This window comes from Peromyscus maniculatus, chromosome 15 (assembly GCF_049852395.1).
Source record: "Peromyscus maniculatus bairdii isolate BWxNUB_F1_BW_parent chromosome 15, HU_Pman_BW_mat_3.1, whole genome shotgun sequence".
Classification (NCBI taxonomy): Eukaryota; Metazoa; Chordata; class Mammalia; order Rodentia; family Cricetidae; genus Peromyscus; species Peromyscus maniculatus.
Window position 1 is genome coordinate 6,822,945 of NC_134866.1, and position 23,348 is coordinate 6,846,292.

Genomic DNA, 23,348 nt, shown 5'->3' on the forward strand with positions numbered 1-23,348 from the left:
CGGGAACCCAGGTATGTTGGTTTTTTGTTTTTGTTTTGTTTTTCAGTTTCTGGAGTTTCCCTGGCAACCCACTGTAGAGTTTGGTCAGCAGAAACAGAGCCTGTGGAACAGCCCGGCGGAGTGAGGCTGGTGTTCGCCTTGAGATCCAAAACAGGAGATGGGTGAATGTGAGTTGGAGCCTTTGACAGAAGTATTAAGTTTATAGGTCATTTATGGTTCACATGTTCTGATTTTAATCTTCCTACATCCTGAAAATAATCACATTGACTCAGTTTTACTTTAGAATACGAAGCCAGACTCCAATGTGGGAATGAAAAACATCTTAATATAATGTTTGAAACCAGCCTCACTATGTCTGATCTGCTCTTAGCTGCTCAGAGGCTTTTGCCTGACAGATTGGAGAGCTAAGACTGGGCTGGACTGGGCAATTTTTAGAGACCATCTTTGTAAATAAAAAGTAGAAAACAAAGAACAAATAAAATACTAAGGCAAAACAAAACAAAATCAGATATGTATCTAGCCTATGGTGAAGTACTACACTATAATGTAAGCGTTGTCTTAATACTCACAAATGAATAAATAATTCTTGTTTTTATCTATTAACACTTCATGTGAGCCATACTCTTCTTACACATCTACAAGGATTCTGCTGTTCATAAACCATGCCTTAAGGCTTATGGGACAATAATTTTCCATATGAGCCTGCTGTCTGTCCCTTGACATCTTGTCTGAGTCTTAATTCCTCTATGCATTTTATACATTGTTTATCCTGTTACTTATGAATACACCGTTTAGTAGCCTCACTGTTGTCCCCCCTTCCTACAATATCAGTCTGTGTGAAACACTCCTCAGTGTGGTTATTTGTGTATATATCATAGTTATACATAAGGCTGCATCTTGACCGATAGCCCTATAATATCATGTCAGTGTCTGACTCAGCTAAGGACAAAACAATCATTTCCTTATTCATACATAAGAGGCCAGTCTATCAAAAACATAGGGGCACAAATGCATCAATGACAGTCATCCTTCTTCTATTTGTAATGTAACTCAGTAGGTGTGGGGATGCTCAATGTATTCATTAACTTCTTTTAATGCCCAGGGTATTCACAGTGGCACTTGATGCCACTTTACATTTTCATCCTCACTCAGAATGTGCTGCCTCTTCTCTTTCTATAATCTCTCATCTTGAGATGGCACCAAAACTCTGACAAACTTGCAAAATATTTGTCCAGCCCAATACCTAATTGTAACACGAATTCTAATTGGTCTTAATAATAAAAACCCAGAGCAAATATCAGAGTGAAAGCTTAAAAGATCAGAGAAGCAGAGCATCCAGCCACTGGAAGGACTTCTTACCTCTACCAAATCCTCAGACCTAAAGGGGCTGAGCCCTTGTCTCCACCCCGCCTTATCACTTCCTCTCTGTACCCAGCCATATCACTTTCTGTTTCCTCCTCCCAAGTGCTGGGATTAAAGGCTTGTGCCTTCCAAGTCAAAGGTCAAAGGTATGAGATACCAAGTGCTGGGATAAAAAGGTGTGTGCCACCACTGCCTGGCCTCTAGTGTCTAACTCCACACTCTGATCTATTGAGCACAAATAAAATATCACACCCCCCTTTTTATCTAAAATTTAAAAAAGGTTATAACTAATATATGAAAAACTATATACAATAAGTGCAATAACTCTATACAATATATACAAGCAATAATTACATCAACAATGTCTAGTCCATTAACAATTGACAAATTCAGAGAAAATACACCATATCTATCCTGTCCAAATGTTGTCCCTAATTCACTTTCTATTCTAACTTGCATTACCAAAATTATCTTTTAATGCCCCCCAATCTTATACATTTTACACCTCCTTAGTAAATTTCTTTTATGAATCTGGTAACAAGGAAAACTGTAACTACAATTATCTAATCTTCAACTCCCTCAGAGACCTGAGAAAGAAATATTACCTGAGTAGGCAGGAAGGGCAAGTGACTTCCGAAAAATGTGAAAAATGACAGAAACAGCTGGTTGCCTGGACAGTCACCCAAGGTTCCTTTGCAATGCTGGGGCATCCATCTTTGGCCTACAGGCCTAGAATATATGACAGACTTATCTGTGAAGCAGAATTTTCTGAAGGGCTGTCCTACCTTGTCTTGGCAAAGTTCAGCAGTCACTTCCTTTTGTGTCCTGCTTGTCCCATTTTGACAGCATACTGTCAACAGTCGAGGCAAGGGCACTTTCTTGCTCAGTGACTATTGCCACAAAGAAGGTGAACTCCACATGAAGTTTCTTTGATGTATATTATCTTCTCTGAAGTAGATTGGTGCTGCCAGGAGTAGACGTGTCTCATTGTCATAAAAAAGAACCTATGTTATTAAAATGTCTTAAATGCATATTCTGTAGATCTATGGAGTATTTGAAGATGACCTATCTAAAAAATATGTCTGTTTGACCTTGAAAACATACCTTAATGACTACAAATTTTATTGTAATGATCAACTACTAACTTGCATTTCTTTCCTACCCTAAATAGTTTGTGATAATAACTATCAAGGACTAGAAGCTTTCATTATACTGTTAAATGAGATGTATAGGTATACTATTTTGAACAAGATTAGAAATGTATGTACAGTATGTTCTAACAAAAATAATCTCAATTTTGTATCAATATACAATGATCCATATATTAACGTAAAATATTTAAGACTATTATTTTCTTTTTTGGTTTAAAAGTATATTCAATAATCCACTGCTATTCTATCATATCTATACCCCTCCTTTTTTTTCCAGAATAGATTCAATAATCTACCCTTTTATCCTATCATTCCCTTTTTTTTTTGTTGTTTGTTTGTTTTTGAGACAGGTTTCTCTGTGTTGTTTGGTGCCTGTCCTGGATCATGCTCTATAGACCAGGCTGTCAGAGATCTACCTGTCTCTGCCTACCAAGTACTGGGATTAAAGGCATGAGCCACCACTGCCTGGCTTATTCTGTCATTTCTATATTCCCCTGTATTCTTTTTAAAACAAGAACCCTGAATCTAAACTCTTTTGTTCAGCTTTTTTCCTGACCATTACCAATAACAACTTGTAACCAACCCCCTAAACAATGACAAATATCAATAATCCATTGAATGACCAAAAATTACCTACCTCACCTCTTGGGAATGTGGGTGTTGTGTTCTTAAATTTATTTCCTGCTGTCTGTGGATGACAGCATCTTTAGGTGACTTCTGTGGTTTTTTAGGCCACGGCCATATGCCTACACAGTGTTTCCCGATGAGGGATGGCATTTGGGAGTAGAGTCTTGGTTCCACCTCATGCATGGGAGTTGGGGGTCAGTCCTTATGTGGAGGTGACAGGTGAACCGAAAAAGAAAAAAATTGGGCCTAATGGGATGGGCAGACAAATATGACAGACAACACAAAAGAAGGAAAGAAATGGCCATCCTAATGCTTACCTGCTGAAGGGACTGAAAAAGACCGTCCTGGGAGTGCTGTCCAGCACCGAGAGTGAACGGAGGGAGATGGTCAGAATGGGCACAGGAAAGTGGCAGGAACAGAAGCCCCACATTCAGGGGACAGATGCTGCTGGGCCCTAACAGGTCCCTCGGGGGAGGGGGTGAGAAGGCGTGGCATCAGTGACACAGACACTGGAAGTCAGATGAACGGCAAACAGCAGACTCATTTATTCAATAATGGGGGAAGCCTTATATACCCTCCTCCCAGCACCCAGGCTGTGCCCCAATCTGGTGATATTGCATGGTCATCCCTCATTGGCTGGGCACGATCAGCAACTGACAGCAATCTGGTGACATTGTGTTGCCACCCCTCATCAGTTAGGCATGATCAGGACCTCTGACAGCACCTATTGCTAGGCCCTCAAGCAGACTCCCCACAATCAGGAACTCAGTGCCTATTTGTAGGTCCTCAGACAGTCTCCCTATGATCAGGAACTCTGACAGCGCCTGTTGCTAGGCCCTCAGGCAGACTCCCCACAATCAGGAACTCAGTGCCTATTTGTAGGTCCTCAGACAGACTCCCTATGATCAGGAACTCTGACAGCGCCTGTTGCTAGGCCCTCAGGCACACTCCAGGTTGGCTCATAAGGAAGTACATTATGTGCATGCCTTGGCAAATGATCCAATTTCCTCAACCCTATGGACCTGTCCTACTACAACTATGGGTACTGCAATGACCACTGGAACCTCCCAGCACCCCACACCCAAAGTGATCTCATACCACTGGGACCAGGACTCAAGTAACTGCACTGTCCACACAATTTGAGCCCTGGGCTTATGCTCCGGGTTCCTCATGTCTTCGTATAGATTGCCTCATGATGATTGCTTCTTTACTCACGAGAGTAAGGGACTTGAGTCAATATAGGTGTCCATATATATAGTAATGGAAATTAAGTTAAATATAAATTATGCTTATTACACACATACCGAGGGGATGCTACTTAGCTCTAAAAAAGTGTAATCACAAAACTTACAGACATATGGATGGACATCTAATGTATATCAGTTGAGGTACTCAAGAAATAAACTGCATGTTTTCTCTCATATATTTAATATACACAGTAATATATGTACACATGTGAAGAAATATCTATTTGAGTACACTAGGTAAAGTAGAAGAGAGAATAAAGGTTTAAGTATTAGTGGATGAGTAAGGATTTAAAGCAAGTAATGAACATAGGTTGTGAAAGAGGACATAACTGATTTTCAGGTTCCAACCCTGGTGTGGGGCGTTTACCCACCAACCCCACAGCTTCCCAGAGTTTTCTTGAGTGCGGGCAGCAGGAAATATTAGATAGAAGGATTTATAGCGGAGAATCTTGCAGAGATAAACAGATAGAAAATAAAGAATAGCCTCGAGAGGGCCTGGAACCTATTCCAACAGGCCCTGACTGTCTCTGCCCCAGGTTTTTTATAGAGACACCAAGGGGTGGAGCAAAAGACCTCCTCCCCCAGCACAGCCAAGAGCAGACCATCTCAGACACCTGCACTCAGGCCCGTGGTCCTGATCATCCTCTATTCGGACCTGCTGGGTAAAGCCACGAGGAACCAACCCCAGAATGGGCTCCAACACCCTGGCATGGATTTTAGTTTTCATGGTGTATAAGTGCATAAAGTATATTCAGTGTAGACAATGCCAAGTCCAGTGTAAATGCCTGATTCCGTTCTGGATGTGTGTTCTAACTGTACAGAAGTTCATGACCAGTGTAGTGCAATAGGCTTTCTCTTGGGCCACCAAACAGCTCCCAAATCAAGACACAGACATTTAATAGTTATGAATGCTCGGCCTTAACTCAGTCTCATTTTCTCGCTAGCTCTTCATCTATGTTCTGCCTCAAGGCTCTTTACTTTTTTTCTTTTTGTCTGTCTTACTTTTCTGCTGTCTCTAGGACTGTCTGGAGCCTGCCTGGCTTCTGGCCCTGGTGTGTGTCTCTCTCCCTCATCCTGGTCTCCTTTTCCTCCATCCTAGGTTTCTGTTCCCATCTATTCTCTCTGCCTGGGAGCTCCACCTATTCCTCTCCTGCCTAGCTATTGGCCATTCTACTTTTTATGAGACCAATCAGGTGCCTTAGGCAGGCAAGGTGAAACAAATGCAACACATGTTTACACTGTTAACAAAGGCAGCAGAAACTAATGTAACACCTTTCAGTTTAAGTAATGTTCCACAGCATAAACAAATGTAATGCATCTTTGCCTAGTTAAAATAATATTCCACAACACTGCAGTTTTCAAGTCCTGTTAATTTTCACATGCGATTTTTTTTCACTTTCAAAATAATGGGGTTTAAAATTAAAGAGAGAAATGAGAAACACCAGTTGAGATTATGAGTCTCTGCTATATTTAGTCCTGAGAGTATGTTTCTGCTATAGTATTTGCTCCTGAGGGTGTGGGTCTCTGCTATTCTATTTACTCCTGAGTGTATCTGTCCCTGCTATACTATATCCTCTTGATAGTGTGAGCCTTTGCTATATTATTTACTCCTGAGCTTGGGAGTCTCTGGTAAACTGTTTACTCCTGAGTGTGTGTCTGTCATAGTTTTCACATAAGCTGGGCCCTTGAGAAGCTTTCCCCACAAACTGTAGCTTTAAAAATTCATTCTCTTGAGGGAGAAATTTATATTCATTAAGGTCATTTCCATTCATAAGGAAATAGCCCTCTTGTGTTCTGAGGAAATTAATAACTAGGTCTACAGAGACTCTAAGAAGAAAACATGGAGTCACATACACATAGCAAACCTGACCTTTGTTCAAGTTATATTGCTGACCACATCTTAGACATTTAAAAAAACAATGCTTTCCTATACAGCAACCTTTCTTTATTGTTAACTGTGATGGAAATTAAAGCCAGAGGCATAGACTCTCTTTGCCAAGTAATCTAGAGGTTTATTCATTTGTTTTCTCTAATGTGCATATGACATTTACATGCTAACAAACTTTTTAATAAAACTCAATGATAGAAGGGATGTTGTGTTTTAACTTTTCATCCAAGGTAATTTAAATGCTACACTCCTTTCCTAACTTTAGTAATTGGATAACCAGAAACAAAACCATGATCACTATGATCACTATGGATGTAGGAGGGAGGTAAGGGAGGGTGGGGAGACCACTATTCATTGTTCCTCTATTATACTCATGGCAAAGTCAAATAGAACATACAAGGTGAGTCTGATCTCATCTCTGCAAAGCCATCCGTCTCTTATCTGAGGTTAAACTGATGCAGGGCTCCTCATTCCTCAGCATCTGAGCCCTTCTGGGAGTCCACTCACTTGATCCCTCATGATGCCTTCCCAGTAGGATGCAGACCCTCTGTAAACATTATAACACCCGGATTCATGTGCACTAATCATTGCTAAAACCGGTCAAGTTTAGACATATCCAAAACCAACAAGGTTTAAAATTATTTATTTTGGTAGAATTTAATGTATGTATATTGAATGTTTTATTTAAATCTCCACATTCCTTTACCTATTACTTATCCTTAAAAGCACTTTACTCTCTCAACTTGGTGGGCGTTTTGTTATTTCTTCATCCCACTTTTTGTAGGGGTGTAGGACATTTGGCTGGAACCTGGAAGACTCTCAGATTAACTGTCTCCCTTCAGGAGCCATCAATTGCCAAGAGCTCCTCCACTCTGTGAGACATAGTGAGGCCCTACAATATAAATGCTTATTGTATGGGGGGGAGGGAGTTAGCCTGTGTTAAGTGTTCTCCACATAGTAATAGCCATAGTATGTTCAAGCATGAAATGCTACTGACATTTCTCGCAATGTTTCACTCTTGTAGAGATGTTTCAACATCCCTATTGTTTCATCGAAGATATCTACTATATCTGGGTCTGGCAATGCTTATACCTCTTATCCCTAACCTTGGCTTTACATGTGTGTAGGGGACCTCCCTTACAACGTGTGATTTACATGTCACTATTTGATTAGGCCCTCCACAGGCTAATATACTCTACATGCCAACCAATTTGTATTTGTGTATTATTCTCCATCTACCACAAAATTAATACTTTCTGGTGTGTTGAGGTGCCTGACTCTGTGGGTATAAAAATGAGGACTTGGGCCGGGTGGTGGGCGGTGCACACCTTTAATCCCAGCACCTGGGAGGCAGAGCCAGGTGGATCTCTGTGAGTTCAAGGCCAGCCTGGGCTACAGAGTGAGTTCCAGGAAAGGTGCAAAGCTACACAGAGAAACCTTGTCTCGGAAAAACAAAAAACAAACAAAAAAAGGACTTGGGTTCATTTAATTACTATCTACTTGTTAGAATAACAGCATTAAACTCTCCCTAGGGCTTATCACCTAGCCAGGCACAAGTATATCACCAACTGAATATCACATCAGTTATAATTTGTGGAATGGGCTTTAAATCCAATCAGGAAGTGACTGGTTGCTCTCATAACTTCCCTGCCATTATTGCTCTACGTGCACTGTGGTTTACCTGAGGCACAGCAGCTGCATCTGAAACTACTGCTGCCTCAGCTGATGACTGCGCCTCTGCAGCCACTGCTCTAACCTTGCTGCTGAGGCCTTAGAATGCAAGAGCCTTTATGTTGTTTTAAGTAGGTCTTTATTTTACCCATAAGGACACAACTTAGATGCACCGTAACCAAAGAAAGGATAAAGGTTGTACATTTATACAATGGAGTATCACTCAACAGTAAAAAAAACAAAACAAAAAAAAAAAAAACGACCTCATAAAATTTGCAGGCATATGGATGTAATTAGAAAAAAAAAAAATCACCCTGAGTGAGGTAACCCAGGTTATTAGTGAGTACAAACACAAACACTGTATGCACTCACTAATAAGTGAATAGTCGATGTAAAGCAAAGGACATTCAGCTACAATCCACAGCCCTAAAGAAACTAGGTAACAAGAACTGTAAGACGGATGCAAGGACCACTCTGGGAAGAGTAAATAGATGAGATCTCCTGGGTATACTGGGGGTGGGAAGATAGAGGGAAGGGGATGGTGGAGGGGAACATGGGTATTCAGGATGGTTGAGTTGGAGGAGGGACAGAGAGGGAGAGAAACAAGATCTTGATACAGGGGGCCATTATGGGGCTAGGGGAAAAACCTGATGGGGAAAATCCTTAAGGATGATCCCAGCTAAGACTCCTAGCAATAGTGGAGAGGGTGCCCAATCTGGTCTTCTCCTGTAATCAGATGGGTGACTACCCTAATTGTCATCAGAAAACCTTCAGCCAGTAACTGATGGAAACAAATGCAGAGATCCACAGCTAAGCACTGGGCTGAGCTCCTGGAGTCCAGTTGAAGAGAAGGAAGAGGGATTATAACAACCAAGAGGGAGGTCAAGATTAGGAAGGGGAAACCCACAGAAACAGATGATCAGAGCTAGTAGGAGCTCATGGACTCTGGACGCAGAGCTAGGGAGCCTGGATGGGACCGACGTAGGCCCGCTGCAAATGGCTGACAGTTGTGTAGCTTGGTCTGTCTGTGGGGCCCCTAGCTGTGGGACCAGGATCTGTCCCTGGCACGTGAGCTGGCTTTTTGGAACCTACTCCCTACAATGAGCTACCTCTCTCGGTCTTGATGCAGAAGGGGGGGGGGAGGCTTAGTCCTGCCTCAACTTGATATGCCATACTTTGTTGATTCCTAAGGGAGGCCTTTCCCTTTCTGAGGAGTGGATGCGGGGTAGAAAGGAGGTGGGGGAGGGAATGGGAGAAGAGGAAGCATAACTGTGGTGTGAATGTAAAAAAAAATTAATAATAAAAAATATCTGTATTGGTACAAAAGATTTTATCACATTTCACATTCATAGAATGAATCATATGATGTGTTTTAAGGATTGAACAAGTAAACTATTTAAGACATTTGTAGGATTTCTCTCCCATATGAACAATATGATGTGTTGAATAAGGATATAAAGATTAGCAAAGTCTCTGCCACAATCTCCACACTTTTAGGGATTGTCTTCAGAAGGAATTTTCTTTTTTTTATGTCGATTAAGTGCTGAAGATGAGGAAAAACATCTGTCACACTCTTCACATTGGTACGGTTTCTCTCCAGTATGGACTTTCTTGTGTTCCCCAAGGGATGAGTGATAATGAAAAGCTTTGTGACATTCTTCACACTTGTAGGGTTTCTCTCCAGTGTGAATTCCCTTGTGTTTCCAAAGGGATGAGTCATAACAAAAGGTTTTGTGACATTCTTCACACTGGTAGGGTTTCTCTCCAGTATGAATTCCCTTGTGTTTCCAAAGGGATGAGTCATAACAAAAGGTTTTGTGACATTCTTCACACTGGTAGGGTTTCACTCCAGTATGAACTCTCTTGTGTTTCCTAAGGGATGAGTGATAATGAAAGGCTTTGCCACATTCTTCACACTTATATGGTTTCTCTCCAGTATGAATTGTTTGATGTTCCTGTAGACTCCTAGAACAGGAATATCGTTTGCCACATTGTACACATGTATAAGGATTATGTTCAGAATGGATTGTTTGATGTCCTCTAAGGGATAAAGATGAAGAAAAACATCTGCCACACTCTTCACACTTGTAAGGATTGTCTTTACAGTGAATTAATTGATGTCGCCGAAGAGATGAAGAAAAGTAAAAACATTTGTCACACTCTCCACACTTGAATGCTTTCTCCCCAGTATGAGTTTTCTGATGTTCTTGAAGGTATGATAAACAGGAAAACCCTTTGTCACATTCTGTACACATGTAGGGATTATCTTTAGAATGAATTGCTTGATGTCGTCGAAGGGATGAAGATAAGTAAAAACATTTGCCACACTCTTCACACCTGCATGATTTCTCCCCAGTATGAATTGTCTGATGTTCTTGAAGGTTTGTAACAGAGGAAAACCTTTTGCCACACACTTCACACTTGTTGGGATTGTTGTCAGCATGGATTTCTTGATGTCGTCTAAGATATGAAGTTGAGCCAAAACACTTGCCACACTCCTCACACTTGTATGGTTTCTCTCCAGTATGAACCATCTGATGTTGTTGAAGGCGTGCAGAGCAGAAAAACCTTTTGCCACACTCTGCACACGTGTGGGGATTGTTTTCAGAATGAATTGTTTGATGTCGTCTAAGGGCTAAAGGTGAGGAAAAACACTTTTCACACTCTTCACACTTGTAGGCTTTCTCTGCAATATGAGCTGCCTTGTCCTCAATGAGGAAAGCAGTCTTAGTTAATTCTTTTCCACTCAGTTCACTCGTGTGGAGTTTCTCTTGAATATGAACTGCCTTGTGGTTCTCAAGGCCTGATTGATAACGAAAGGCTTTGTGACATTCTTCACACTTGTATGATCTCTCTGCACTATGAGTTGTACGATGTTTCTGAAGCTTTGCAGAATGGGAAAAACTTTTGCCACCCTCTTCACCCTTGCAGGGATTGTCTTTGGAGTGAATTGCTTTATGTTGTCTAAGGTATGAAAATGAGGAAAAACATTTGCCACACTCTTCACACTGGAAGGAGTTCTTCTCTCCAGTATGAACTCTCTTGTGTCTCCTAAGGGATGAGTGATAATGAAACGCTTTGTGACATTCTTCACACTTGTGTGGTTTCTCTCCAGTGTGAACTGTTTGATGTTCCTGAAGGCTTGCAGAACAGGAAAACCTTTTGCCACATTCTACACACTTATAGGGATAGTCTTCAGAATGGAATGTTTGATGTTGTCTAAGGGACGAAGATGAGCAAAAACATCTGCCACACTCTTCACACTTGTAGAGAGAGTCTTCAGAGTGAATTGTTTGATGTCGTCTAAGGCATGAAGATGAAGAAAAACATTTGCCACACTCTTCACATTTGTAGGGTTTCTCTCCACTATGAATTCGTTGATGTTCCCGAAGGACTGAAGGAACATGAAAAGCTTTGCCACACTCTTCACACTTGTAGGGTTTCTCTCCAGAATGAATTCTTTGATGTTGCTTCAGAATTGAAGGATAGTGAAATGATTTGCCACATTCTCCACACTTGTAGGGTTTCTCTCCAGAATGAATTCTTTGATGTTGCTTCATCTTTGAAGGATAGTGAAATGATTTGCCACACTCTTCACACTTGTAGGGTTTCTCTCCAGAATGAATTCTTTGATGTTGCTTCAGCTTTGAAGGATAGTGAAATGATTTGCCACATTCTTCACACTTGTAGGATTTTTCCCTTGTATGAATTCTCTGGTGCTGATTATATAGGGAGTTACAATCAATGGCCTTGCTGTAAACGTTATCATCATTGGGTGTTGTTCCTGTTGAGCAAACATTGAGATATAAACAAGAGATAGGAAATATTCTTCATAATTAGAATGTTCATCTTATTAAAAGGAAGCATTTACTTATACATATTGAAGCATGAGAAACTACAGTATATTTTAAAAAGTATAGGCATTGAGCATAAATGACAAAGAATTGGAGGCAGAAATACTCTATACTTATACTAGAATAGGGCACAACCAAATACAACAGACATAATGGCATATTATTCAAAATGTAATAGCTAAGTAAGTAGTAAGAACATTTTACTAACAGAAATAAGCATATTAAACAATAGAGATATTATATGTAGGGCACTCATGAAATTATAAAGTAGGCAAGCCTGGAAAAGAAAAAGTTAATTGTGATTGTGTAAATTTGAGCCACCATTAAAATACAAAATTTTTATCCTCTACCTAGAGTTTTATGTTGGAAGGCACAAAACATATGCTGCCCAAGAAGATGGCCCATAATAAGAGTAAATAATATAGCTAGAAAATTCAGGACAGTATTTTAGGTTTTATTTTGATGGCAAAATATTTATACCTGAAACATACCAAGTCATGATAAAAGAAAAAAAGCCAACAACTTTAGGTTCACCTGTTCATTAAAGATATTTTGCTAAGACAACATATTTATCAGTGAATAGATGACAAATGTACTGATTTCCCTTTTTGTTTGCTTTTGCTTTTTAAAGACAGGCATTCTCTATGAAGCTCTTGATGTCCTGGAAAACATTATCTGCATCAGGCTGGCTTCAAAGTCAGAGATCCATCTACCTCTGCCTCCCAATTGCTGGGATTAATAGAGTAGGCCACCATGCCTGGGCAATTGTTATTTCTAAGATTTATTTACTGACCAGACTAAGCAGCTATTGAGCACTAAATAGAGAGACAATGAACAACGAATGAAAACAGGAGACTTCTGTTTACTCATGAAGTAGAAATTCAAAGAGCAGAGCTCCTATTTAGTAATTGTACACTGTCCTTATTTACTTTATCAATGTGTTGTATCCATCAACTGAAATATATAGGAATGTATAAGAAATGGTTGTAGTTTATATTCACCTCCAAAATAATACCAAAGAATATCAAATGGCAAAGAAAGTAAACACGTTTTGAATCCACAAAATTTTGAAAGCTCAGTTGCTGCAGGCCACAGGATTATAGCTGTTATATAAAAGGTCATCTCACCAGAAATATAAATATTCTGACGGAGGATAAACAAACATGCAAGGCATTTGGAAATACTGCATTTTGAATAAATTGGTTGTCTCTTGCTGTAGATTTCTTGTGTGAAGCTATAGCTCTTTCTCTCCTATTACAGCTTTGGAATTTATACCAAAATGTTAGCAGTGTACTAATCATTTGTTGGGCATAATTATTTCTTGCTGGTATACTGGATGCCCCGCCACATTGTGTGGGAAGTCACACAGTCAAAACCTTTGTTCTTACAACCAGATCTTTGTTCCCTCCCCCAGTATAAACTTAGAAGTCTGTCTTCCTGCAAATATCTTTATTGGCAGGACAGTTGGACTGAAAAAGTGTCTATGCAAATAGATCATAATTGAAGCCTTCACAAGACAGACTCAAGGACAGCATGTCTGAGCTTGTTGATCCATAGCCTTCAAGATAAGAGGAGCAGCAGAGTGCCCTCATCTCAACTTGCCCCACCAATAACAGGAAGTGCTCGGCTAACCTTGCACTAACGATAAACATGTCTTTAACTCTTTGTATTTACTTTCACCTTGGTTTACCGATGCAAGATTTTAGCTTAGGAGATTTACTGCTTGTGTTTTTTCCAGAGAGATAAGAGGAAAAAGTAATTAACCATTTGCTCATTCCCAGAGAAAGATAATTTTCCCACAGGCACCACTGGGATTTATGCAGCAAATGACCAGAGGGGCTAGGAGGTGTCAGGGTCTGGATTTTGTACAAAATAAGCAAAGCTCCTCTCCTTGCTCTAACCACTTGGGTCAAAAGGTGTAATCTTTAGAACTGAAAGGTTCTTTAAAGCCAGCTAACAATTGGCAAATATTCTAACAAGGACCAAATGTCTCAGGCTTCCCCCTGCTGTTTACACAGGTTGCTATGGGTTACCTACTTCCTCCAAAGCTGAGGAGGAAGTGGTGCTAGAAGAGGAACAGCTCCTGACATGTCTTACAGATTATAGAACTTTTAGCTTACTATCTAGCCACACTTAGGAAAATAGTATAGCACACAAGTCCCTCTCTTCCCTTCTTAGATTTCCCTATGTGATTTAAGGTCTCCCTCCCTCTTATTTGACCCCACTAACAGTTCACCAAGGCTTCCACTAGCCACTCCCCACTGGAGTCATAAGCCTGACAGTTACTGCCTTGTGCAGCTCTTATCTGTTTTTATGTCCCTGAAAAATTCTAGCCTTGTTCCCTGCTAGAGCCAAAGAATTGCTGATTGTAAAGGTAGATAAGCTGGACACTTTGCAGAATGGCAGAACAATAAAGAGATATATTAAGAGGAAAATGTGTGTGAGCTGATCCGTTCACCCCCAGATATCTTAGGCTTCCTTCGCTTCCTGTAGCATCCTGATCTGAACCGTGAAGATAGTCTTCAGAGCTGGACTTTGAAGCTATCAATACTTAGTGGTGAGCTATTAAATGCATACTCCTAGTTATAGACAGTTTTAATCTTTGAGTATATATGCACAAAGGGCATGCATTTTAAATCCTTATTTGTGAGTGTCTGATAAAGAAATTCTTTAGAAGATATCTTCATCAAATACAAAGAACTCAGAAGGGGTCACTTTCCTACACAGGACTGTAAGTAACATGAAATAAATTCATGTGTGAAGTTAGTTTCTTACATTGGGTTCACACTTAGGTATTCAGAAATGTGTGCAATTTTACAGATGTGTACAGTCTATTATTGAACTGTCACAGTGACAGTTTTCCTGAGTTTTACCCAACTGCTGCCCCAACTAAACAACCCTTCTGGGAAAATGTTCTCAGGCAGCCTCATGGGCAGGTTTGGAAGAGACACTGTTTTACAACAAGAAACAAATTGCATCAGTAGAACTAAAAGTTTTGGATTTTTAAGCCCTTGGCCTGCATCTGGTTTGATGAAATTGTGGGTTTGGCTTTATAAACCCAATCAAACAAGGGTTAGAAAGTGCTGGAATGCTCAATGTATTTCCTGACACAAAACCCAACTTTGTCCTTCAATGGGGCAGGTTTGGGTATTTTTAGATGGTCCATATTCTGGTAAAACAGCTGACAGGGCTCCTTCCCTGGGTCTCCTTCTAAGAGCAAAGATGTTGACTGAAGAAGTAAGGGATAAAATTCAGTTAAATCCACACCGTATGTCATTTCTGTGGATGCCGAAGGAGTGACTGTATCGTCCACTCCATCTGTGTTCTCTCTGCTGTTGTTCTGGACCTTACACTTTGTCACCTTTCCTGACCCTCCTTGTGGAACAGAGAGTCAGCCACTCTCTGAGCTCACTGTGGATTCAAGGCTACTGGACACTGTGGGGTTCCTCTGTCCTCCTGCCTGTCCTCCATGGGCAGTGCCAACGTCCTTTCTGAGGCTGTGTTAGTGGGTCTGGAAACTCCATGTCTATTCCTCTTCAACCTGCTCATGCCTGGCACTGAGCTCTCCATTATGGTATTCTCTACGATGATACAAGCTATTGAATGCACGAGTGCAGGACTGATTTAGATTTTATAAAGTACACTATAAAGAGATCAGGAGACTGAAGTTCTCAATTCCTCCATGGACTGTATTTATATTTAAATTTTGTTTGGTTATAAAAGGTTTTAAGTTCAACAATTGTAATTTTAGAGTGTAAAAATTTTAACAGATAAAGTACTTTCATTTATTAAGTACTAATCTGATAAGTCATTTTTGTTGTAAACTGTTAGAACAAAGGTAATTAAGGCATAATAGTTAATGAGTCACCTAATGAATGATGAAAAACACATAGTGTGCCCAAAGGTATGCTTATATTCATGCTAAATACAAATATAATTCATTTATAGACATATTAGAGGGAGACAAAAATTTCTACCTTCCATTATCCAGTCCTCCATACATGTCATCAAAGTTAAGCCTAAAGCAGGCAACTGAACAAACTGAAGCCAAACTTCTTTTTTCATTAACATAGGATAACATGAAAATCAGGTGAACTTAAAGTAACTGGTTATTGGGCCAGGAGTGGTGATATTAGCACACCTTTAATCCCAGCACTCAGGAGCAAAGGCAGAAAGATCTTTTTGAGCTTGGTGCTAGCCTAGTTCACAAAACCAATTCCAGGAAAGTCAGGGCTACACAGACAAACCTTGTCTTGAAAAACAAAAGAAAACAAAACAGAACAACAACAAAAGAAAAAAAAAACATAGAAAACTGGTTATTGAAATTGAATGCTTGAGTAGAAAGAGTTGAATCTACACTACACTTGCATGGCAGAACACAACCAGGATAGGTTAGCATGTTTACCTTCAGATGGGACACAGACCTACTGGAATCAATGGCATTCTAGTTTCAACACAGGTTAAGGATGTGTGGGTGCCGAGGGCCATAGGAATACACAGAAAGTGACAAACATTATTTTTTTTTTTTTTTTGGTTTTTCGAGACAGGGTTTCTCTGTGTAGCTTTGCGCCTTTCCTGGGACTCACTTGGTAGCCCAGGCTGGCCTCGAACTCACAGAAATCCGCCTGGCTCTGCCTCCCGAGTGCTGGGATTAAAGGCGTGCGCCACCACCGCCCGGCGACAAACATTATTTTTGATCCACTCCCCCACCTGATGGGCAGCACCACCAGGCAAGGCCTTGGGGTCACTGGCTGTGGAAACTAGTGGTTTTCTGTCTGTAATTTCTCTCAAGTGCCACTACATTTCTTCCCTAAGAAGTGCTTATGGGTGTTTTCCCACTGCTTGTGTGTTTCTCATGAAAATATTCCATTTGGGGGCACACTTACAGATGTGAATGATCAGGAAGATCGTTTCTGTTTAAGCTGTGTAATTCTGATGAACAGAAATAATACCAGAATACTTTTCTTTACTGACTCAGGAAAGTAACAGTATTCTCAGTCACAAATACAGCTAATTTTAGACTTCAGAACAAATTCAAAATAGACGAAGCTGACCTTGAAGAAAATACACAAAGACAGGATTCCAGGTGTTGTTTGTTGATGAATCGAGGTCAGAATTGAAGCAGCTTTGGTAGACATAACTCCCGGAAGTAATTCTCTTTCTGCATGTACCTGTACCACTCAAGATTCAGCCAAATACTATTTTTGTTAAGTCCTGAATTTCAATGTCGTTCTCCATCTGGCAAAGAGTTACATGCTTGGCCGAGCATCACTGGCCAGTCAACATGACCTTCATAGCCTGACAAAAACTGTGTGACTTATCATGTGTTATGAGAATGGGTCGGACCCTGAAAAGGTAACATAGAACTGTCCAGAGTTTGGCTGTAAGGGCGGCAGCAGCAATGTAGAGGAGGAAGCCATGCAGAATATGAGTGAAGTGTGTGTGTGTGCTGAGTTAGAGAGGAAGAAGCAGCAGCATTGGAGAAGGTGAGCGAAATGTGAAAGAAGGAATGAAGGAGAGTGAGCCAAGAGTGAATGATGTAGAAGAAGTGTGTGTGGGGGTGAGAAGTGAGTGTGTGAGAAAGGTGTGTGAAAGTGCTGCTGCTACTCACAGGAACTGTGTAAAGAGCTGTATGAGTGTGAAGGAACTGTGTAAAGTGTTAGATGGTGAGAGAGCTATGTAAATGAGATGCACAGCTATGGCTGTGTGGAGATTTGTAACCGTGTGGAGGCAAGGAAGAGGAAATTGTATAAAAAGGAGATGTAGAAGAGAAATGTATGTAAAAGAAAGATGTGCAGTCATGTGAAAATAGATGTAACTGTGTATAGAGATGTATGGCTATATGTATGTAAAGAAAGATATGTAGTTGTTTGTATAGAATATGGAAGTATAGAGATATGTAGCTGTGTGGAGACAAAGAGTCAGAGAACACTTTTTAGGTAAAGTAAAAGAGAAAGATACCATCAGAAAGTATGTGTGTTTCCTTATATTCCCTTGAGATAGAAAAAGTTTAGTCCTCAGATAGGTAAGAATTTTCCCTAAGCCCTTCCTACTCAGAGGTCTTAGGGAGCAGTTCTTGGGAGCTGGCCTTCCCTGAACTGTGACACATGGGGAATAGGACTTGTCAGTGTCTGCTGCTCCTGTCTCCCTATGGTCTGTTAGCCAGACCAGGAAATCCTATTTTTATCTGGAGGGAAGATGAATCACACGTTCCACAAAACGGGGTGGATTCTCTCTTGCTGAGAGATTCTTAGATTCTGCACCACATTCTAAATGTGTCAAACAATGGAAAGGCATTGTAATTTCATGGCACTCCAGGTCTTTTGAACTGATAGCTGAGGACACTGAAGGGAACCTTATACTGACGAGGCTTCCAGCACATTTCCTATCAACAATTAATCTATTTCATCATTACATTGTGTTTGATGACCTGGCAGACCCATAAGGGATCAGATGTGTGTTATATATGAGGGATGATTCCCATTTCTGACTATTTCTTATAACTGAATAAATAATGAAGTTAATTCTGACTCATCAGGGATAAATTCAGCTCCCTGTCAAGGTTCACTTTCTGCCCATAATTTGTCAATTTTATCTATAGTTAAGGGTACTACAATTTCTGCTGGGTCTAATTGACAAAGTTTTAATTTTTCTTTTAAAATCAAATCAGAAATCTTTTCCCCATATGTCCTTGATTTCTTATTCTGTTCATGTAGTGGAAATATCCATTCTAGTATCTTCAGTCTGCATTAAAATTCCTGCAGGAGAATGTGTAGATGGTAAAACAGCCAGAATTCAATCAAGCTCTGGATCCAAAGATCCAAATGTGCATCCTGTAATTTCTTTTCTACCAAAGCCAATTCTCTCTCATCTTTAGCTGGTAATTCTCTTGGACTATTTAAGTCCTTGTCACCATCTAAGGTTTTGAACAAATTACTCAGTTCATGATTTTTTTTACCCTAATAGCGGGCTGTAGATTGGGAATGTCTCCTAGGCAATCTTTGAAAGTCATTAAAAGTCCATAATGGATCTCTCCTAATTTGCACCTTTTGGGGTCTAACTTTTTGGAGATCTATTTTATATCCTAACTAATTAATGGAATCTCACTTTTCTATTTCTTCAGGAGCAATTTGTCCCCAACAAGGCAAAATTTATCTTTACTTCTTCAAACATATTTTTCTAAAGTATCTACATTTCAATCAGCTTATGAGATGTTATCCATGTAATGGTAAACTATAGATTTAGGGAATTACTTATATATCATTTCCAGTGGCAGTCATACAAAATATTGGCACAGGGTGGAGCTATTTAATATTCCCTGTTGCAGAAAGTTCCATTGATATCTCTCTCTCTTTTTTTAAAAAAGATTTATTTGTTTATGTATATAGTGTTCTGCTTGCATGTGTCCCTTCAGGCCAGAAGAGGGCACCAGACCTCATTACAGATGGTTGTGAGCCACCATGTGGTTGCTGGGAATTGAACTCAGGACCTCTGGAAGAAGAGCCAGTGCTCTTAACCTCTGAGCCGTCTCTCCAGCCCCATTGATATCTCTTAACAGGCTGAGAATTATAAGTAGGCACCATGAAGGCAAATTTTCCTGTCTTTTTCTTGTAAAGGTATAGTGAAGAAACAGTCTTTTAAGTTGATAACATTAAGAGGTCATGCTTTAGGTAACAGAGAAGGCAAAGGAATTCAAGATTGTAGAGAGCTCACTGGCTGAATCACCTTTTTAACAGCTCTTAGGTGTTACCATTCTCCATTTTCCAGATTTCTTTTTAATAACAAATACAGGAGAATTCCAAGGGCTGGCTGATTCTTCGATATGCTGAGCATTTAGCTGTTCCTGTGCCAGCATTCGAAGTCCTACAATTTCTCTGACGTTAAAGGCGATTGCTCAACCCATACAGGCTTGTCTGTTGACCATTTTAAAGGTAGGGCTGTTGGTGCCTTTGGAAGATCATCAGCTGTTGTGTTCTTGTACAACCTGAATGGTCAGTGACTGTTCTTTATTATACCTTCTAATACTTCCCCCAGAAACATAAGTTAGTTTTGTTTTTTTTTTCTTTTTCTTTTTTTTTCTGAGATTGGAGGAATGTTAATCTGGGTATTCCACTGCTGTAACAAATCATGTTCCCATAAATTCTTTGCTATGTCAGCCACATATGGCTTCAATTTTCCCATCTGTCCTGGCTCTATACATTGAACCCATTTCATGCTCTGTTTTACCTGAGATTATGTCCCAATGCTTAAAAGCTAAACATTTATCTCCTGAAAAGGCCAATTTGGATGCCAAGATTCTGGGGCAATTATTGTTACATCCACACCTGTGTCTATAACTTATTCATCTTTTAAATTTTTGTCTTTGTTCATTTATAGAAGTTTGCCAAAATAGTTGCTTTATTGTTTCTCCCAAATTTTTTGTTCTCTTTTTTATAGCTGTTCTATCACCCAGAGCAGTGTGGTTTTTCTTTTCTTTTCTTTTTTTTTTACAATAGGCATTAGGTTGTTTAATTGCTCTGGGAAGGAGTTTCTTCTACAGTGACAGGAAAAGGACTGAACGGGATTTGACATGGGGGCCTGCCAGAAGCAACTCAAGGCTGCCTCTGCCCTCTGATCTTCAGACAACCTTTGTTAAGAGTACAAATAAAATATCACCACAGAACTACACGCTAGTTCAAACAACCATGACGTCCCTGGCTTTGAATTTCGTCCTCTTAACAAAGCTAATCCCGGAGCTGAGATGTCAATGTCTGATTGTGTAAGGAGTCCTCAGCAAAGTGGTAGATAATATATGACAGAGGCTCTGCCACGGGTCCAGTCAGCACAGCAGGATGAACTATGGCACTCATTTAAACTAAGTTGCTTGTGTGATGTGTGGACCCACACATCAGGTAAAGAAAGCAATATGGCCTGAGGAGGAGGTGAGGTGGACTGTGAAAGTTCGCCCAAAGCAGTCATTCTGAGTTACCTTCCAGAGACATCTGGGACCAGTGCCTATGATGTGGAGCAATCTTTTTGTACAATATGAATATGTATTACTCTAATAGTTAATAAAAAGCTGATTGGCCAATGGCTAGGCAGGATTTTACGGGCAGAGAGAATGCTGGAAAGAAGAGCAGATGAGGAGTTGCCAGCAGCTGCAGAGAGAAACAAGATGAACATGTCGTATCGTAAGACGGTCTCCCCACGTGGCAGAGGGTAGAGAAGAAATATGGGTCCATATAAAATGTAAGAACTAGCTAACAATGAGGCTAAGCTGTTGGCTGAGCACTTATAATTAATATTAAGCCTTCATTTTGGTTATTTTAGAGTGGCTGCCAGGATAAAGACTCTGCCAACAAATGGAAGTCCAATGTGGTGTACCTATATCCACACAAGACCCGAGAAAGCTTGAAAAAGTTTCTAAACACACAAAAATGGAGCTGAACATGGCTTCCTCGTCTTGTGTCTCCAGGTGGGCTGCAGTACAGAGACTCTTCTCCTGGCAAGTGCCTGAACACTTGAGCTGCCAGCCCGAGTCCCACCAGAGCGCTGCGTGGCAGGTTTGGGTTTTTGCTCACACAGACAGAAGAGGTTACAGATGCTCAGTAAAGACAGATCCAGATGGAAAAAAGAAACCACAAGATCTCTTCATCCAACTGGACGCACACACGGTAATATTAGCCATAGTGCTTCCCATAGGGCTAGCACCAGTGGCCAACCTAACTACATCTGAAAGAAAAAATTTCACTAGCTCTGATGTATCTGGGAACATCAGGATTACACATAAAAGTTTATAATTTCTCTAACAAGTTGTACTGGGAATATGTCCAAGTAAGTCCAAATAACAGTTAGGCCCAATATATGCTAAATACATTAACTTGAAAAAAAAAAAAGAACACAAAATAAAACCCAAAAAGCCATGGACCTTACAACACACTGAAAGACCTAAATCTACTAACTGCTATGAGTCACACAATCACTGTAGCCATAACTGGTTTGATAGGCAACCCTGAAGCAACAATGTAAGGCCTTGTAGCTCGATGTCAGGGACCAAACATGGACCATGGAAAAGTACTAGCTAGGCCAGAGAACAAGCCCCTGCCCTAAACCAGATGCCCCCAAAGATCAAGATCAGGTCAGGCAGGTCAGGTAGCATAGCAACAGAACAATGGGCCCTGACCAGTGACCTTACCACCTAGAAGCCTCACGACTTGCACGTAGTCCTTCACCAGCACTCGTGCACCCCTTCCCTCCTTCCTGCCCCCTCTCATGCTATATAAGCCTTGCTTAGGAGAATAAAATTTGCAGCTTGATCAGAACACTGTCTTGCTGTCTTCTCTCGTGTCTCCCCCGTCCCTTTCATTCTCTCCCGCAGGTGGGTCGCCCCCGTTGACACCCCGCTGGCCGGGACAGCTCATCATGTCTTACTCTTCCTAGGTCTAATGGTTGGGCCCTGCTGACCTAACTAATGGTAAAACTGCTGAAAAAAAACAAACAGCATGTGTTAAATCAGTGTACCTAATGGCCCAAGTCAATCCCTTTATACAATATATTAATGCTTTAACTCTTCCCTAACATGAGCGGGAAATGGACTGTCCAAAGGGACTCAGATTGTCTGAGTTTTATCCAGCTGCTCCCCATGGCCTAGCTGTTCTAATCACCAGAACGGAAACTGCATAGCCTCTGCCCCTCCTGCCTCTCTGAGACGGAACTGTGAAGTAGGCTTTATAAACCCAATCACGCTCACTTCGGTGTAGAGATCTTTCTGGCATGAGTCCGCTCACAACCTCTGCAAATAAATGACTCTCAGTCTGACCAGCACTGAGTTCTCTTTCCCTGAGTCTTACTCTACAATGGAGAATGAACAAAGAGAAAAACCTTGGAAGTCACTGTCAATAGAAGCACAGCTAGTGAGTAATACTTGGGGAAATACAAAGCTTAAGAGACATAAACCATCATAAACTTCTGAGAGATGAGCTTCGACAACAAAGACATGAAGGACAGACCTAAAGAATGACTCCCACAGTGTCATGTTCCAGGGTGATGGGAAAGCCTGCCTTTCTGGGGGATATTTGGACCTCAACCCTGTCCCAAACCCCTCATTCCTACACACCTGGCTGCATGTTGGCTGCTGCTTGTCTCTTCACATCTGAAGATTCTTGTCTTTGCTCCAAAAGTGTCACCAGGTGTGGCTTAGACTCAGCAAGACCTGTTTGCAGAAAAAAGGAAACGATTATTTATGTGTTTACTTGGAATTGGCATGCGCCTTCCAGTACATGGCTTATAAGGAAAGAGATGATGAAATAAATGGTTGCAGACAATCAGTTTCTTAAAAGTTTTCTGACAGAATCACTACACTACATAAAGGAATTTACAACATTCAGATTCTGAGTTTCATTTAAAGGAAAAAAACATTAAAAGTGAGTTATGAAACACTTTCATTAACAAGTATACTCCATGTTTCATGCCATTGAATTTCTAACAGTCCCACTAGAGTGAAGGAAACATACATCCAACACAGAAAGGATAAACACAAAAAGAGAAAAACAGTGAAATGATTCTTTTA

General features: G+C 40.6%; 1 protein-coding gene and 1 long non-coding RNA gene across 3 annotated transcripts in view; one reads left to right on the forward strand and one right to left on the reverse strand.

Moving 5' to 3' along the window:
* Nucleotides 1–76: 76 nt before the first annotated feature.
* LOC143268736 (uncharacterized) lies at nt 77–23,106 on the forward strand. Its single transcript, XR_013044855.1, has 2 exons — nt 77–167; nt 21,110–23,106. It is a non-coding gene; the product is annotated as an uncharacterized LOC143268736 (long non-coding RNA).
* The window catches only part of LOC102913197 (uncharacterized), a 37,093-nt gene continuing 21,813 nt past the window's right edge, over nt 8,069–23,348 (reverse strand). For both annotated transcript variants that reach the window (XM_076552211.1, XM_015998578.3), the window contains 2 exons: nt 22,896–22,991; nt 8,069–11,730 (listed from right to left, as the gene is read on the reverse strand). In XM_076552211.1, coding sequence (XP_076408326.1) covers nt 9,440–11,730; nt 22,896–22,991 — 2,387 coding nt within the window. In that variant the 3' untranslated portion in view covers nt 8,069–9,439. The remainder of the gene's footprint in view (nt 11,731–22,895; nt 22,992–23,348) is intronic.